Source organism: Micropterus dolomieu, linkage group LG17 (genome assembly GCF_021292245.1).
Source record: "Micropterus dolomieu isolate WLL.071019.BEF.003 ecotype Adirondacks linkage group LG17, ASM2129224v1, whole genome shotgun sequence".
NCBI lineage: Eukaryota > Metazoa > Chordata > Actinopteri > Centrarchiformes > Centrarchidae > Micropterus > Micropterus dolomieu.
Window position 1 is genome coordinate 26,928,304 of NC_060166.1, and position 19,069 is coordinate 26,947,372.

General features: G+C 41.2%; 1 protein-coding gene across 6 annotated transcripts in view; it reads right to left on the minus strand.

Moving 5' to 3' along the window:
- zgc:77784 (uncharacterized protein LOC402947 homolog) overlaps positions 1 to 18,772 on the minus strand; it is a 60,404-nt gene extending 41,632 nt beyond the window's left edge. For 4 of the 6 annotated variants that reach the window (XM_046074118.1, XM_046074119.1, XM_046074120.1 and 1 more), the window contains exons 1-2: positions 18,230 to 18,772; positions 7,788 to 8,114 (exon numbers count right to left, since the gene is read on the minus strand). In XM_046074118.1, coding sequence (XP_045930074.1) covers positions 7,788 to 8,114; positions 18,230 to 18,284 — 382 coding nt within the window. In that variant the 5' untranslated portion in view covers positions 18,285 to 18,772. Of the gene's footprint in view, positions 1 to 6,994; positions 7,070 to 7,787; positions 8,115 to 16,206; positions 16,457 to 18,229 lie in introns of those variants that run through there. The other 2 variants (XM_046074121.1, XM_046074123.1) reach the window with 2 other exon arrangements.
- Positions 18,773 to 19,069: the final 297 nt, after the last annotated feature.

Genomic DNA, 19,069 nt, shown 5'->3' on the forward strand with positions numbered 1-19,069 from the left:
GGATAGCTGAAAACAAGCTTATTGAGAGAAAGTCAATTATTGCGTTTGCATGTGCATGACTGCGCAATTCCCTGGCAACATCCTTGTTAGGCTGTGCTCTGTTTTAATGTTTTCTCATGGCTCTCCTGTCAGGGCAGATAAATAATGAACATCTCTCAGTCTAACATGGAGTAAACAAATAACAGCCCATTTATAATTTAGCCCATGTGTGGGAGAAAAAATGGCCTGTGAATTAATGAAAGGATTGTGTCGCAAATGCTACCTTACAAATCTGCAACATTCTGAAATAAAGTCAGCACTGAAGGAGAAAAGCCTATTCTCGTGTCGTCCCTGAAGTTTGCACTCCCGCTACCCTATGGTTGATGACAAGATGATATGACTTTGACACGGCAACCTTTGATATCTCCTAATCTTCTGCTGTGATTGACAGATGAAAGACTCAGTGTGAACTATGAACTGTAGCCTTCTCATGAGACCTCTTGTACAATGGAAGCTCCTACTTGGATACTGACAGGATCACATTTTCAAACGCACACACTCGTCATGTTGGACCACATCCTGTAGCTACAGTCTACAGCCTTTTTTCTCAACCCAACTATATTATTTCAGCATAATCAATCAATACAATCTCCTTTTACGCTTTCATGAACATTTTAGCAAGACCACATAATCTCCCTCTTAATGCCAACATCGTAAGCTTACCAACCGCAACCGCTTGTTAGAACAAACCACATTTTAATTACATTTTTAATTATAATCCAGTAACAGTGGGGCTAACTATCTCTACCCTGAAATACACAATGCTGTCTTTATTTCCATTTCAACATAAAAAAATTATTATACTGGTGAGGATGCTGCTTAGGACACGCATGTAGGCATGTACTGTACGTATTTAGACCCTTTATAAGGGTTCTTGTTTGTCAGCAGGAAGTGTTCCACCAAGTTGTGATAGCTCGCTACAGTTGATAAAATATGCTAGTGACAGTTGTTATTTCAGCAAGCAAATTCTACAGCCATTGCCTAGAGAAGTCTGCTTTTGTTCATTTCTGTTAGATAAATCGGAGACCCATTGTTCTAAAAATCATCATGAATTGCGAGTGATCTGCCATCATCATCATTGTAAACAGCAGATTCTCCATGTTGACAGGAAGCTTGACAGGCTTCAATTGGTGTAATCTTTAGTGATTAGGATTTAGTAACATTACTGTAATCCATCTTAAATCAACTTAACTAAGCATTTAGTTCATTTATAAGCCATTTACTAAATCTATGCCACATTAATTATCCACCAGTACACCCGACAGGTCTGTGTCAACATGGCAGTGCTGGCCTTTAATACAGCATTGATATTCTGACCCACCGGGCTTGAGTAAAATCTCACCTCAAATGTGTTTATCAGAGTTGTTTAAAGATGGATGATCATTCCTCACTCTAGTTCAACAGCCCTAACTGTCTTGGGCAAATGGCTATAAATATTCCAAAACTTGAAGTGGCAGACAATTTTCCCTCAGGTCTGAAGTGGACATCAGTCAGTCCGTGTATTTAATCCCCTTCTCTTTAACTTGTTCTGTGATGCGAGTTAATCAATCACACATCTGCCTTCTTAAACTGAACTTCACTGAAATGAAGTGGAAGTTTACTCATTTCACCCAGTGGGAGAATGGGATTTATAATTATTTTTTCTAATGCCGTGACATTTAGGCTAAGGAAACATGCAAAGTCTTAACTTCCCTCATTACATTGTAGTGATATTTAAATTATTATTTATAGTCAAACACTGTAATACATCTCAGAGCAGGTGATTATGTACCGGGGGGGGGGGGGATCTAAGTTAAAAAGAACAAATAGGACAATTAAGGAGCCTTTGCAGGAGATGTAGCAAAGGCACGGGTGAACTATAACCAGTAAAGGCACTCACTCTCCTCCCAAAGGTCTGTTCACCAAATAACCTCAGCTCTGTTCACTTGGCTGCCTGTTTCAAATGCTTTGCAGAGCTGAAGGGCTAATTGAAAGCACTGCATTATTTTTAGACCTCCGTCTGTAAGGCCTGGTAAGATGGGTGCACAGAGACCTTTGTTTCACTGCCATGGTGACTGAAGTGAAAAAGTTATGGGCAGAGAGCTAATCCCTGAACTGCACACACACACACGCACACACACACACACACCTTCAGCATTTGAAATCCAGAGTCCCCTGGCACAGACTCCCGGAAAGTGGGACATTTGAGGGTTGAAACACATGCCAGAGAGCAGAATCCTGACATCACTACCCCCAAATACTGCTCAAGCTCCAGAAATTTCTTTGAAGCTGTGTTCAAGCTAACTTGATCCTTCCTTGGTTATTCCGTTTTTAAAGCCTGCCATGCCAAACAGAGTATCACATGGCTGTTTGTATGTGATGATGATCCCGCCAGAGAATCGACCATTCTCCTCAGAAACACAGAGACCAACCCCCCCCCCCCACCAGAGGCAATTGTCCCTTACTTAACTTCTCAGACATAATACGACTAGGTTTGCCAAATAATCTCTTCCAGGCCCTGAGCCCTCACCTCCAGTCCACACTGGGATCAGACAGGGAGCATGGTTACTGCAGGGCAGCTGACGTTTGACCATGCCTCCGCAGAGACAAATCCTCATAGTCCCCAAGGCACTATCAGCTTAAGTAATAGCAAAGCAGGGCTAAATGACTTCCAGTGGTTTCATCATTATTCCTGTGGGCACTATTGCGAGAGCGCCCATTCATTTTCATAACTTTAATATTTCAGGGATATACAGATTAGGAGATTTAATCTCACCGAGAATATGCATCACTTGATTTTTAAGTGATATTTCTCTATGACATAGTGTTAAGAGAGGAGCTCTAGGACTGCAGAAAGACCATCTTTTAGCGTTTTAGGAAAAATGAACAGAGGGAGGAAGAGAGATTAACCATAAGAAAATGTATCACAGGGCTGTGTCACGTAGAATGTTGACCCCTTATTTTTGTTAATTGATTGTGACTTTGTCTAATACCAAGCAGCCATGGGGCAAATTACTTAACATTTCGCAGACCATTTACATACCCAGCAGTTTGAAAAAAAAAGTATGAATGTGACAGACAGGACAGGGGGTGGGGTTTGCTTTTGTACTGAACATGAGGTGACAGTGAGTGTAGGAAGCAGACTGAGCAGACAGCGTGGGCCAGACAGATGTGTGAAAGGTTTCCAGGCTCTGTGTTTTCACGTCTGACAGGTAGGATTGTGGACAGAGAGGTTAAAGGACAGTGAAAGTGCATTTTTGAGAGCCTTATACGACCCGCCGCCTGGCTCCTATTGTTCTTTTATTTCAGAGAGCAGTAAACCCGTTAGGGAGGTGGTCTAATCCCATTGCCATGATACTGCCCTGTCACAGCTAATGGAGGCTTTGCCTACAGAGAAGAGAGATTGCTTTAATCCATCCATTGTCTGATTGTGTTGATGGTGGATGAGAAGAGACTCCAGGGCAAATAGTCTTTATGAGAAGCTCAATGTTATAAATTCCTCCACTTTCCAAAAAATGCGATGATGTTTCAATTACAAACTGACATTGCATACAGACAACACATTTTGCATTATTAGCGAGTCTTGACAGTACTCATAAAAACCATAGCAGTGGCGAGTCAATTTGCTTGCATCAGAGTACAGATAAATTGTAAACTACACATATAAACTGTATTCACTAGGGATGATATATATCTGAGGATTCTCCCCAGTGAAAAGAGACTGAGAGCAGGAGATGCCAAGAAACAAGCTGCAACTACAAGTTTGATTCCTTCATAATCCCTCATCAGAAGTAAGAGAAACATCTGGCCTTTTAAACAAGTTTTATTTTTTATTTGTCCTACTTTATTCTAATCCTGCCGCACCATGTGACCACCTCATCACAGGCAGACATTCACATTCATGACTTTGAAATAGACACTACTACTGTTTCTCCCCCTTCTTGCTTTCTTTTAAAGGAGGAATGAATTTCAGTCCACTCCCACTGTCTCATTATTCTGGTTTTTCAACAGCCAGTCAAGTCAGCCGGTCACTGGCAGCTTACAGTAAAACTGGAAGAATAAAAAAAGACAGAATAATGACAACTGGTATTCGAGGTATTCCAGAAGAGCAGCGGCTCAGCAAAATACATAACTTCCGGACCTTGGGGTGTGCAAAATGCATTTGAGCATAAAAAAAATATTATGGACTGAGTGTACAGAACAATGAAATCTATCTAAGTTCGTGAATCTTTTTTCTGTTTAGACCAAACAGCAACCTCTGGGGCTGAAAGCCAACACAGATGTGCCAAAACTGCAGTTCCTTGACCAAGAAAGTTTTTTGTACACTGAGCTTCACAATGGCTCATCAGAAACCAACGGCAACATCACGGAGACTACGTCCATGTTTCATACAGTCTTTTGTTTTGACACAAACTCAGAAGTCAGCATTTGTCCCAGCTATAATTCCTTCTATTTAATGAGAAACAAATCCCTATCCACAATCCTCAATCATTCCTTGCATATGATATCTTAGCATGAATTATGGTTGTGAGACTTCCCATTATTCCTTTCATTTAACAGGTGCCTGCATTATGCAGGTGTCCTCCTTTTCCTTAAGAACTTTTTGGGAAATAAATGATGCTGAAAGAAAGAATAAAGACAAAATATAAAAACTTCCAAACATGAAGTTGGATCAACCAATCAGCTTGCTAGACCTGCAGGTCTGCACTACACCTCCATGAGATTTCGGCTTTCGCATTGGCTCCTCTGCAATCTAGAATTACCATAACACATAACACCCTTTTATATATATCTAAGCAGAAGCAATTCCAGCTAACTCTTGCAGACACCAGTTCAGTGAAAAGACTAAGCGGTAGTTGTGCCCATAATTCACATAAAGTATCCTGGGGCTAAGAAATAAATGGTTAGAGTGAGTGAAGTGCAAATCTGTAAGTTCACTGCAGAGAAAAGTCATTCAGCACAATACATTATGCATCATTCACTGGCAATTAATGTGAAATTAATGTGGTTAAAATCAAGTTAGTGTCAGCACTCCTGCTCCCTACTCAGAGACGTACAAACAGTCAAACATATGCATCGGTATTAATTACTGCTCAGTGGGAGTTTTAAAGCTCTTCCTCCTCCCACCTGTTGTCCCTCAGAACTCAGCTTTGCATACAGTCACCACCAACACACACACACACACACACACATACAGCAAGACCACCATCTTAAAACTGGCCTCCCATTAACACTACATACTCCCCACACCTCCCTGCCAGAGCTAATTGGGTCACTACTCACCCCACAGTCAGCACAACCTCACACAGAAGGGAGGGGGGAGTCTAAGACCACCACCATGCTGTTTTAGCATATGCCCTCTCTAGCCAGAGGCAGTGAGATTAGAACAAAACAGGCACTTATTAAAATGGTTAGTCACTCTGTGCCTGCAGGTGAGTCACCCCTTCACCAATATGACTGTGCTGTAATCTCCAGCTGCACACAACGCTAAACTTCATTACCAACAATTTAAGAGAGAGGCAATATGACAGTAAAAGCATCATATCTTCTCCCAGTCTGGATAGTTGCGTTAGTTGCAGCTACATGGTTCCCAATATACAATATATCTAAGCAGACTGTCCCTATTTTTGGACACGAGATACAGATGAGATCAGCCAGCCATGAGCCCTTCCACACTCTGACAGTAAGGAAGACTCCATATGGTGGAAGACAAGACTGCGCTCAAATTGCTGTTTTGTGTTTTCTTTAACGAGGACAGTTCGACCTTGCTAATCTGTTATGCCCGTTCCCCTAATCAACCCACTGACTAATCCATTTCCTCATACCAAAGAGTGCTGCAGTTCAGCCCAGGGCCGAGACACACTGGCACAATTATGAAGGAAGGGAGACAATAGCACGTGTCCTGGACCGAGGAGGGAAAATAATAGACAAGGCTCCAAGTGGGAGTTTTTTTTACTTCAGTGCACGTTCACAAAGACAAGGGAAAGCTCATACTCCCCTGCTATGCTCTTCAGGAGCAGGCAACATGTCCGTACAAAGAAAACACAGCTATACATGCGTGCTCACACACATGATCTTATTGTTACACACAGAGAGGACTCTCAGGGGTTGTGATAATAATCTGTCTGCCAATGCCTCCACAGTGGTTGTGCTACATTTCTCAATATAACAGATTTGTGTGTTTCTGTAGACCTGTTGAAGCAAAAGATGCCAAAAAATTTACTGGTTCCAGTTTCACACAGGTGATGATTTTCCATCCTATCTGAATATTTTTGGTATTGGATTGTTCATCAGACAATATCAGACATTTGAAGGCATTCCAACATTTGTCAACCTGGGTGTTATCATACATTTGTCTATTAGTCATAACATTTTATTCACCACCTTAATTATAAAGATTTGGGAAACTCAGACACCAGCCAGGGCAAGAAGCACAACCCTTACCAAAACACTTCAGTTTAACAGAAATTATCTCAAACACTGACTCATTGAGTCTGACTGACAGCAAACACAGCAAAAAGTCCCCTGGACATCCCGTTGCAGTGAGCTGCATAGCATAACGAATCAACTCTGACACAAAGACAGGTATTTGAGGTAGCGTAATGTTTTTATTTCTGTTAAACTGACGTGTTCTGAATGTTGCAGGAGGCGCGCCGATTGAAGTTGATCTTGAATCTGTTTCCCCAAATCTTTGCAACACAGGTGGCAAGTTAACTTTTTCTCCTCCGACACTGATTCCTATGCCTCAGTTCAGGGTATCTGCCGAAACTGTAAACTTTTAATACCAGATTTAATACCAGTCTATTTGTAGATATACTTGTCTATTTCACATATTTAAAATCTGTATACAAAATTTGAAATTATTTTAATGTAAGAGGTCCACCATGACTGAATGATCGTTACTGGTAGCAGAAAAACATAATTTTAAAATGACACAAATTTAATGTGAATTAGTCACGTCATCACCGATACTCACTGGAGGCCTGTCCAGGGTGTACCCTGCCTTTCGCCCGATGTCAGCTGGGATTGGCTCCAGCCCCCCCCCGCGACCCTGTACGCAGGATAAGCGGTTGACGATGGATGGATGGATGGATGGATTGCTGATACCCAATCTGCTTAATATCGTCAAAAGGCATCCATTATCCAGCGCATCTGATCGGTGTGTTTAAATGTAGTCATGTCCAATACTTATAATGGACAAAGATAATGACAATTGGCAACCAGGTAAAGAGAAAATACCAGATTTTCCTTTTAATGTCAAAACTTCTATAGTGTCATTTCATCCTTTCACAGCCTCTTATACCAGAATATAGAACTTCGATGCTAAATTAAAATGTTACAAAGCTAGGCAAAATGTCAATAACTAAACATGTCATAGTACTGTTATTATACCCATGTAACTTGTTTGCAAAATTGGTCAGTTATTTATTGGCCAGACTCCCCTCAAGCTGCAATTAAATACCTAACACAAAGACAATAACATTACTGTCACAGTTACCTAAAATTAGAAACAAATCCACAGGCTATTACTTATTACTGAATGTATCTCCACTCACACCAACATCTTTTTAGGGGTTGCTTCCTACAGTCTGGTTGTTTCATTATTTTTAAGCATAGCCAACTCTCCAGTGGACATCCATAAAGCTCCCAGACAGCTGCAAAAAGATCTGGGGCACAACTTGCTAAGTATCTGCACGCTGTACATGCACACACATCAAAAAAAGAGACACACTCAAACACTTTCAGGACTATGATCAATAGAGCCTTACTGGCAACATCCAGTGAAGCATTACGACTAATGGCCTCTCCCAGGTAGTTGCGGGCCACACAGGTGTAGACGCCTTCATCTGGTTTGCTCCGGCGCCCGTGTACGATGCGCAGGAAGAAGAGGGAGCCGCTGGGCAGGAGCATGCGGTGAGAACGGGGGTCATCTTTGTCCGTCTCCACCCGCTCGCCATCCTTATACCACTCTATACTGGGAGCGGGTCTGCCCTCTGCCTTGCAGTTGAGGGTGGCAGGCTCCCCCTTGGAGACAATCAAATCCGAGGGGTCCTCCACGATCCGAGGTGTGCTGTCTTCAAACCGCGCCCGGGACCCTGTGAAGTGGAGATAAGAGACGATGTTATCTATCCATCTGACCACCTACCATTCACGAAAACATATAAACTCTTTGTAACAGGACAGACAGCAGCTAAGCCATGTGAAATGCATGAATATCTCCCTTTAGAGTTGCTGGTTGCGTGTTGGAAAATGTGTGTGTAGCAAAGCAGAAAATCATGGGTAATCTCTCTTTGAAGGGTGACTCTGAATTCAAGGTAAGACATATTTTCCAAAAACAACCTGTGCCTTTAAGATCACTCAATTTTATATCCATTTGTTCTTGCTACATTCTGCAAATAGCAAAAAAATAAAACAGTATGCCAATATTTCCTACTGGTAAAGAGAACATGCATACAGATTATATATATCAGAGTATTTTCACAGAAGACACCACCTGTACAGAGGACGCAATCACCCATGTGATATGGTAATGGCCAATCTGTGTCAATCAGGATTGTTGCAGAGGTGGAGATGATAGCTGGTGGAAAGCCAAGACTAAGATGGAAAGCCAAGACTATCTATGTATTTAAGGAGAGAAAGGCCTGAGTAGAGAGAATGAGCAAGGCAGCGAGATATAGATAACTCCCACATCCCCCTCACTGGGGATCCATTACTATCTTCCCTTCGCTGTGAGGGAAAGACACACTGCTTCAAGTCTAAGTCCTAAGGTAAGCTTTTAGAGCAAGACCAAATGTCTCCAACATTGTGTTACAGAAAAATGAATAATTCAAAATGCCACTGCTTTTAGTTTGGTTCTCAGGAACAGATGGTCTACCTCACACTTAAAAAAAAGGGAAAAAAAGAAAATGAAATGGTCACTGTGCCAATGATTATTGTTCTGCTCTTTCTGAGGCATTATTTTCAGCACATAATCTAGACAGCATGAAAATCCTACTTTATCATTGGTCAGGAGCAGTCAGAAATAACCTAATGACACACATGTTGTTGCACATGCTATACTTAAATCTGAGGCATCAGGATAAACCCTCACTTTCAGCTAAAAGCAGATTTATGTCTTTTCGTGAACTGATTTGATCCACGCGGGGCAGGAGTCGCCATCATGGCATAAACCTGAAGTAAACATCTAAAGAGCAATCTGAGAGCTCTCAGCTAACACCCCGGGGTCTCAAACCAGGACAGCTCAAAACGCTAATGCAGGATGTGGATGAATACTAATCGAGCCATTAAAATGTGCCATAGCACCTCCAGTCAGTCCTGACAAAAACACACACTTTGTTTACAATAAGCGTAAATCATTCCATGCTTGGCCTGTAAACTAATCCTTTCAGATATTATAATGGACTTCAGATTATATTTTATTAATCTGTAAGGAATCTGTGAAGAGTACAAACTGACACATCTGACAGTGTTTGTCCACAGAAAATGTATTTTGATTTTGAGGCAGTGTCTCTATAGCCCAGTGGCGTCCTGGTGGTGAACCCTGTTTTAAAAGCATGCAAAAGGATTCACTGGCCATTTCAAATCCAAACTCATGTAACACAGTGACATCACTCTGAACTCTTCTTCTTCTATCATAACTGGATTTTTTAGCACAAAAAAACAAATACTGCAAGAGAGTTGACCTCTTAGAAGATTACTCTTGCAGTTTAATGTTGCATTTTCATGAAGTTTCTATCCTTTCGGGAAAAAAAGAAGAATGGCCAAAATCCAAGCAGCAAACTCAAAAACATCTAGTATTAAAACTGAGGAGATCATGTTAACAACTTCTGTTTTTTGGGTCAAGCTCCAAAAACACTGGATCCTACCCTTCCCATAATGCAACTAATTGTCTACTTTTATTATAACCCCTGCCATTACCCAGGCTTTCAAAATCCACATCCCCGATTTCAAACACAGGCTTTCTGTTAAACATATAAGGTCTCGAAGTCCAAACTGAGGTAACCCTTATGACATCACTATGACATTATAGTGACTTGACATAGTTCCTCCAAAGCCACACAACACATTTCACAGCTGTTGTCGCATCAGAATGAGCTGATCTTCAACGTGTGAGAAATCAGTGGAATGCCACTTTAACTGTGACTCAATTTTAACATTTTACAAAACAGGTTGTCAAATTTTGTAAAGCAAAATCTTAAAACCGAAATCGTAGGCACAAGACAGAACCTCAACTCCAGATTTGATTCTCTGACTTTACTTTATAGAGATGGTACATCAAATTAAATGATTTGAGTTTATTGATTGACTCTCAGCTTACGTTCAAAGCACACAACGATCACGTTTCAGAGAAAATTAACTTAAGGGTCTTGAATTGCTTCAGACTTTCCTTTACACATATTAAGCAACATGCCGCACATTTTACTGGACTATGCTGAGCCTGCTTAACAAAATTCATCTCAAACTAATCCTCCTCCTTCATTTTAAAAGCCGTACAAGTAGATTTTCCATAGATGCTCCACTATGTTCACCAGCTTGTCGCTAACTTTGTCTGTCTGCTGTTTGGTGCTAGGCGGATAGTGTACTGTGGGTTTTTTTCTTTGCTGAAATTAGCTGCCTGCTGTGGTTGCAAACATTGCTGCTGAGAGCGGTGAAACTGAGCCAAAACAGTAATGTTGTGAGCCATAAAACCCACAACAATGAGCTGAAAGACAATAAAATTCTCTCTAGAGCTGAGGGGAACTGCAGAGTCTCATGATAATAGTCTGGTGATCCATTGATTCACTGTTAACATAAGAAAATGACCAGTGCAGCTTTAATCTAATGTCCTCTGAGGGACTATAAAGTTGTGCTAGCTCATATTTTTAATAATATATGTGACTGTATTAATTTGTGTGGCTGTGTGTGTTCACCTCAATGAGAATTCCTGAATAAAAAAGTTTAACCAATGTAGTATAAAATCATTTGTAAATTAGCTTTATGCTTTTTCTTTACTTGTGACTGTATAATCCTTCATACACTTAAATGGCTTTGAGACAACCGCACTGGTTTCAACTTCAAATGCATTTGTGTATTGTTTAAAACAGTTCTTTGTCTCTTACATTCATTGACTACTCTGATTACTTCCTTTTTATGGTGCCCAAACTCTCCGAGGAAAATGGAAAAATAACTTCATCTTGCATACACACACACACACACACACATATGTATTTTATATATATATATATATATACACACATACATACATACATACATACATACATACATACATATATATATATATATACATATATACATATATACACACACACATACATACATACACACACACGTATATCTGTCTGCCATTAACAACACCATTAACCATTAATGATGGGTAATTTTAATCCTTTATTATACACATTTATAGCGGCTGTAGTCGAGGCTCTCTGTTTTGTGATGTTCCCTCTCCACTGTTATGAGTTCCAGCTGTCCTTGTACTCGGTGTCCTTGTTGCTGGCAGTTGGTTTGAATGGCATGAATGTCACTATGACAAATTCTTGCTTATTCATTTTATTTGGTGAGTGTATATTTTAATGAGACGGGACGCTTTTAAAAATATCAAAAGCAATTTTAACGTCAACTTGGAAGAAATTATCCAGCTGTGATTTAAATTCAGAAACACAGGTGTGGGGCTCATTAATGAGGCTTCATGGTACAGCTATGCAATAGAGTCAATGTGGCACCATCCTGATCTATTACAGAGAAAAGAGTTTTGTCAAAAACAGCAAACAACTTCAGGTGGCCAAAGTGACAGCACCAACTTGCTCTTCTGACAAGTGTGCAATCAGTGAGAAGTCTATGCCACCTTGAGGACGACAGCAACACATTTTCTTTGTGAGAAAGAATATTTTTGCAATAATGTCAGCTTCGTGACAAGAAGATTGTAGTGCAGAGGGTTGAAAGCACCTTTCAGCAAAAAGAAACGCTGCCAGTTTTTTTATTTTGTGACACGGAAAAATAAACGGGCGATAATGGGGACCTCTGTGAAGGTATGTTTTCAGTCGGATCATAAACGCGGCCCATTAGAGCCCGCAGTAGCTCCTTCGAGATCTCAGAGTGCATGTGGGAATTTAGTTTGAGTTGAGAGTTTGACTTGATTTGTGTGAAAAATATTAATCTAGGGCATTCTGGTGTGAAACTGCTTTCAACTTTATAAAGGGATGAACAAGTAGGGAAGGATATTGGCTACTCATGTAGTAGAGCTTCAGAACAAATTACATAAACCCGAGGAAAAGATATTTCACAAACTCCTGCTTCACTACATTTAAACTGTTGTCACAATTCACAGCTTTGATTGATATGTTGCAGCAAATCACAGCATTTTCAATAGATGAGACAAGAACAGAGCTCTTTTTTATCCAAATAGAAGCTAAAATGTGCAACTGAACACATGTATTGCTAAAAAAACAAATCATTGTTAAACCCCCGGAAGTTAGGGTAACACGCATCATCTTTGTGCCAAAGCCATGTCAGAGCATATGAATCAATGAAACCTTTTTAAACACATCTTAACAAACCTCACAGACCTTCGGCGTGAGTGGCAAAAGAGAGCCAAGAAAATCCATAAGAGTGAATGGCAGGCAACCTTGAGCTGTCGTCCAATATGGAGGGGCTTTGTGAATGAGTGTGCCGGCCTCATGCAAGGTTATCACTCTTTAGTACGCTCTCAAGGCTATCCTGTGCACAAATGAATGTGTCAGGGCGAGAGGCAGAGGTGGTTTTCAGGGAGAAATACAGTAAATTTAACAGCTCTACTCATGTGAGGCTGAAATTGAAACCGATATGTTCTCTTTTTATCTGCTTTATAAAACACTTTTATCAGGTGGTATACAATTAACATGTTTTGCTGCCTCTTTTTGTTCATGTTATAAGTGAGGTCCCTTCTAATATTTATAATATTTATTTATTGACCCTCTCATTAGTGCGCCTACAGTATATGTTGATCGCCTCCCTTGACAGCCGGCTGGTATTTATCTAAAGTCTAATGAGAAGACTGTTAAGCTGTTCTTGTTAACATACATTTGTCTTGTTGATATACTGTACACATTTTTTTCTTCCAGTATCGTTTCCTGTATTTTTTTTTCTTGTTGATATGAATGATTGTGAATAATAATTTTAGATTTCCTTTAGTGTCATTTTCTACCTTTGTCTACTACAGGCATTGAAAAATTATCTAATGCCCCTAGATAGCCTTACTGTGTGATGTGAACCTACTGTCAATAATATTGGGAAGTTTTCTGTGTTTGTTGCTTTGTATGGCATTTGTTTTTTCATATTTAAAGAGCTCACTGACTTTAAATCTGTAACAGTTGAATTTTTGACCACTTGGGCAAACAGTTTTGACACATCCAGCAGTTACAGAGCAACATCATTCATTTGGAGTCTTGTATTTGTTTCTACCTGCCAAATGTAAGTCCAATATTCTTTAGCCATTAAAATCTCCACTATGCTCACCAGCTAGTTGCTAACTTTGTCTGTCTGTTATTGGTGCTGAGCGGGTAGTGTACAGTGGGTTTTTAGACCCTTTTGACTGAAAAGAGCTGCCTGCTTCAGCCAAAAACGACGCTACGAGAGCCAGGGGAGTAAACCAAGATAGCTGGGGTCCGGACAGCTAAACAATGAGCTGAAACTCTCTATAAAGCTCAGTAAAGCTGAGGGAAGCTGCAGATTCAGGTAATAATTCTTGTAGATTCTTGAAAAATATCGATTATAGCTGCTTTCATTTGTATGCATAAGAAGTGTTGCTGGTGTTCTCTGAATGCCGGCTTTTTCCCGGGTAAGAGCCTACAGCCTATATGCTGTATGTATGGTGCTTTACCTGATGAAGGTCAAGGACAATGTGCAGGATTCTTTGTGCCGCTTATCCTGCGTACAGGGTCGCGGGGGGGCTGGAGCCAATCCCCTGACATCGGGCGCAAGGCGGGGTACACCCTGGACAGGTCGCCAGTCCATCGCAGGGCCACACATACACAAACAACCCCTCATGCTCACACCCAAGGACAATTTAGGGTAACCAATCAACCTAGTCTGCATGTCTTTGGATGGTGGGAGAAAGCTGGAGCACCCAGAGAGAACCACGACCTTCTTGCTGTGAGGCGACAGTGCTAACCACCGCACCACCCTGCCTCTATTTCAGCGGTATTAATAGAATTAGAGCTACAGACTTAACTCATTATGATCTGATCGTGTGTTTAAGGATGATTAGATGCGGTAATTGCATGTAATCTGTGAGAACGTCTTCACAAAGCAAATGACAAAATCCAGGGAAAACAAATGAAAGCCCATTAGTGCCGCACGCAGCTCTGATAGACAAGTTATCGCATTGGTCCTAATTGCAAACTCTGACACATGCCCACATGTTTCCTCGTGGCATCTCCTACATTTCTGCCTCATCAAACACACACAGTTAGTAGGGTAAGAGCTGAGGGGGTGATGTACATCACGTCTTGAAAACTCCGTTGATTCAGGCAATATTCTGCGTTTCCTGGCTCCTAACAGCAGCATTACATAACGAGGGCAGCTTTCATTAATTAGCATTTCTGAATATTAACCCTGCATCCTCCCCAGGGGCAGAAGTGTACTGCTGTCATGCTAATGTGTGAAAACAACAAAGCCGCAGAGGGGACGTCTCTGTTTTGTTTCAGATCTTGGTGCCTTTTAGGGACAGCCAGACTCGGAGCGAAACACATACAAGAAGCTGGACCTGTCTGAGCTCCCAGCTTGATATCTGGTGGAAAAACACAACTATCTACCTGTTAGCCAGACTGCTCAGAGACTAACTTTACAGTTAAAGTGAGACAGCAGCAGAAGGCTGGCAGCTTGTCTGTGGGGCTGGTGGCTGTCTGCAGAGATTCACTGGTGTCTTTTTCAATTTCAATTCATTTGCATACTTAAAAAGGCCAAAACATTCGAGGAGTTCTTGTGACATTGCCAAGTAATCTCTGCGGGAGGGTGATAACATGCCACAGCAAACCACATTTAAAGCAGAGAAGTCAGGTCTGAATTTCTTCTGGCAACAGTCTGGGCTTTTTGAGCCTTTATTTGGCAACTGTCCTCCTCGCCTGTAATCTAATATCTAAATGATGTCATCACCGACTGTACCAGAAGTGGGACATCATCAACATCCGGCAACATGACTCAAGCCTGTGGCATATAGTGGTTTCATCATCCGTGCTTGTTTCATTAAGATGGACTGTGAGAGGCTTTAGTCAGCCTTCAGCCATATTTGTCACTCTGTAATAAGCAGCAGGATAGAGTGGACACAAATCACCAGTGAAGGCTTGTTTAGCATCGATTAGTTCCACACTGAGCACGCCAACAGCGGAGTCTGAATGCAGCTAAAGATAACTGAAATTTCAATGAGGTGTATTAGGGTCCACACTGATGACGTCTTAATTGAGATTTGGTTTGTGTGTGAGAAAGAGCTGCTGTGTTAAATCAAGCGCAAGATGGAGACTGTTTTTGTTTTTGCTCACAATCAAACAGAGGTACGAGAACACACGTAGAAAACCCCCACCACGCTTCTTCAGAGACGTTATTGTCCTGACAAGCCAACACAAACAAAACATAACTCGCTTTAACACACACATTTCTTATTTCCTTTATATAAAAAACAACGGGAAAAAAAATTCTACCAGTGGGGTATTTGTCTCAACACAGATCCCGCTGAGGTCATGGAGCCCATTTGAATCATCCTCAAGTATTTTTATGAAAATACACATCACCCTATGGGAATGTGCAGCATAATAGTGGTGGGAATGAGAGAAAATATCTCCACATTAGTGGATGTAGGCAGATGGTGTGGATGCTGAAAAGTACCTTTAATGTTGAGATGGCACCATTTTATAATAATGAAGCAGAGCAAGTGGCATGAGGAGTGGCAGAGCTTAGGGTTAAGAGTGAAATTATAGTAAGTCAATGAGGATGTAAAAAATGACTAGACTGATAAATTAACAGCTTATTTCATATACTTGTATTAATGTATATTTAATCCTATACAGGACAAGAAATTACAGTACTGAAACGCCATAGATATGTTTGAGAAACAGTTGAAACGTCCGCAGGAGAAGACTAACAACTTTATTTTTCAACCGTCACAATTCTTTAAAGCTACTATAATCAATATTTTTTAAATTAACAAGGGCTCACCAGACAAGTTGTAGGTGAAAGGGGTCACTTGTAGTGACCATCTCACAGAGAATCATCGCCCAACTTTGCAGTTTCCCTTAGCTCTACGAAGCGTTTTATCATCTGCCAGCTTTTTTTGGTTTCACAGCTTGCAAATACAGTCTTAGTTCACTTAACCTGCTTTTATCAAAAAAATTTTTCCCAGCAGTGGTATGCTGTTGTTTTCATTAAAAGGTCTAAACTCTCACTGTACACTGTGCCCGTACTCAGCACCAAACAGCAGACAAACAAGGTTAGCAACTAGCTGGTGAACATAGTGGAGCACTTGGCTGCTAAAGAGCCAAATACACTGCTCAAAGAAATAAAGGGAACACTTAAACAGCACAATGTAACTCCAAGTCAATCACACTCCTGTGAAATCAAACTGTCCACTTAGGACCAACACTGATTGACAATCAATTTCACATGCTGTTGTGCAAATGGAATAGAAAACAGGTGGAAATTATAGGCAATTAGCAAGACACCCCCAATAAAGGAGTGGTTCTGCAGGTGGTGACCACAGACCACTTCTCAGTTCCTATGCTTCCTGGCTGATGTTTTGGTCACTTTTGAATGCTGGCGGTGCTTTCACTCTAGTGGTAGCATGAGACGGAGTCTACAGCCCACACAAGTGGCTCAAGTAGTGCAGCTCATCCAGGATGGCACATCAATGCGAGCTGTGGCAAGAAGGTTTGCTGTGTCTGTCAGCGTAGTGTAGAACATGGAGGCGCTACCAGGAGACAGGCCAGTACATCAGGAGACGCGGAGGAGGCCGTAGGAGGGAAACAACCCAGCAGCAGGACCGCTACCTCCGCCTTTGTGCAAGGAGGAGCAGGAGGAGCACTGCCAGAGCCCTGCAAAATGACCTCCAGCAGGCCACAAATGTGCATGTGTCTGCTCAAACGGTCAGAAACAGACTCCATGAGGGTGGTATGAGGGCCCGATGTCCACATGCTTACAGCCCAACACTGTGCAGGACGTTTGGCATTTGCCAGAGAACACCAAGAATGGCATTTGCATAGACAAATCAAACCAATATGTACTACTCATGCAAGATACTAACAATACAAGGACCCACTTGTAAAAACCTTGCTCCGTAGCACTACTAGTGGTCAAAAACTCAACAGGGTACCTTCAAGGGATTCTATCAAAAATGTTGTGTAGCCTATGTTATACCAGCCAGACTGATACTATACATCAGTCTGGCTCTAAGGTAAAATATGTAGCTTGTAGTATCAATAAATATGTATTGGTTCATTTCATGTAAATTAAATTTGCTAAAAGATTAAAACTGAAACACGCCATTCAGATTTTTAATACATGATCAACTATACTGCAATATTTCTGAGAATTCAAAAAGACATCTGCACTCTCATGAATTGAGTCCTGCTTTTATTTTGGGTTTGGATTAAGGCTAGGAAATGGACTGAATTGTTATTAGAACAATGGTTAAAAAAATGTAATCCCTTTCTCAAAAGGTAATCAAAATGAGCTTTTAAAAGCATTTTTAATGTGTGCATGCTCTAAAACATGTTTCGGGGGAGGGGTCCCTGAAGGTCTATGTGCTCACAGCTGAAAGATGTGAGTTAAATGGTTTTACTTTTTTGACCTCTCCTGCTGCCCAAAGGCATCCCTGTGTGAGTTAGTCAGTGCTCTGGGAGGCACTGACAAAACGTGCATCTCCTTGGCATTCAACCATGATATTTATATATTGCAAATGAATGCATGTGTGACATTTCCCTTTTTAATTCATTTTGTTAGGAGGATGCGCTCAGTTCCCACAGCTGTCTGGGAAAGGTGTTTGAAATACAGCATTTACATCCATCCGGAGGGACATAAAACACGATTAGACAAGTCAAATACAATGTGAGGCTGTGTGTGTGTGTGTGTGTGTGTGTGTGAGGGTGTGTGTGTGTGTGTGTGTGTGTGTGTGAGGGGGGGGCTAGAGAAAGAGGAGGCATCCTTAGAAGACATTTTCGCTTAATTATATAGGTATATATTTTACCTGATGTGATGGTGATAAATGAGACAGTCACAAGTAGTAAATGCCCAAAGTTCATCTCCACACTCTCCCGATGTCAGATCCTCTGTAGTCTGCAGCCTCTTTACAGTCCACTCAAATTAAGCAATTAAATCAAATTGCCAATCGCCAAAAAAAATCGCAAAAATTGAACTTAAACCTGGTAAACAGAGCCGGTTTGGAGCCTGAGCCTACGATGGAATATTTAAAGCGAGTAAAATCATCCCCTAAAAAACTTTGATGTCACTCCCAGAAACCCATGACAGCAGCAGGATGATAATCAGCAGCAGTAGCTGCACCGCCCCGGAGAAACCTAACAAAACTCAGCAGCAGCACTTCTTCATCCCCACATGGTCACACACACGAGATGTCCTGCTGCTGCTCAAAACAACAACAACAAAAAAGGAGTTTTAACTATATTTAGCCCGGTCATAAATAAAATAATTCCTCTGTCTCTCTCTGCTCTGATCCGAACAGTTCCAGGTTGCGGCGTCAGTTTGAGCGAAAATAAAGCGCTGCACAGGCGGAGCTGAGCTGCGCCCTCCCTCCTATCAGCACCAAATCCTCGCCAACCTCCAGCAGTCACAGCTTTAAAGAGACAGAGACGACATCTGCCTCCTGTGGGTGTGCATGTGTGTCAAATATTTAGCTATATGAGCTATATCCCCATAAGACAGGATAAAGGACATTTTTTCTGGTCCTGTTTTAAATAGATTTTCTGTGCTAGGGCCATTATAGAACTTATAAAGTGAGGCTTCAAGGTCAAGGGTTAAGTTTTAGGTCGTGAATAAAATTGATATTAAGGTTTTAGGCTGGGAAATTGGA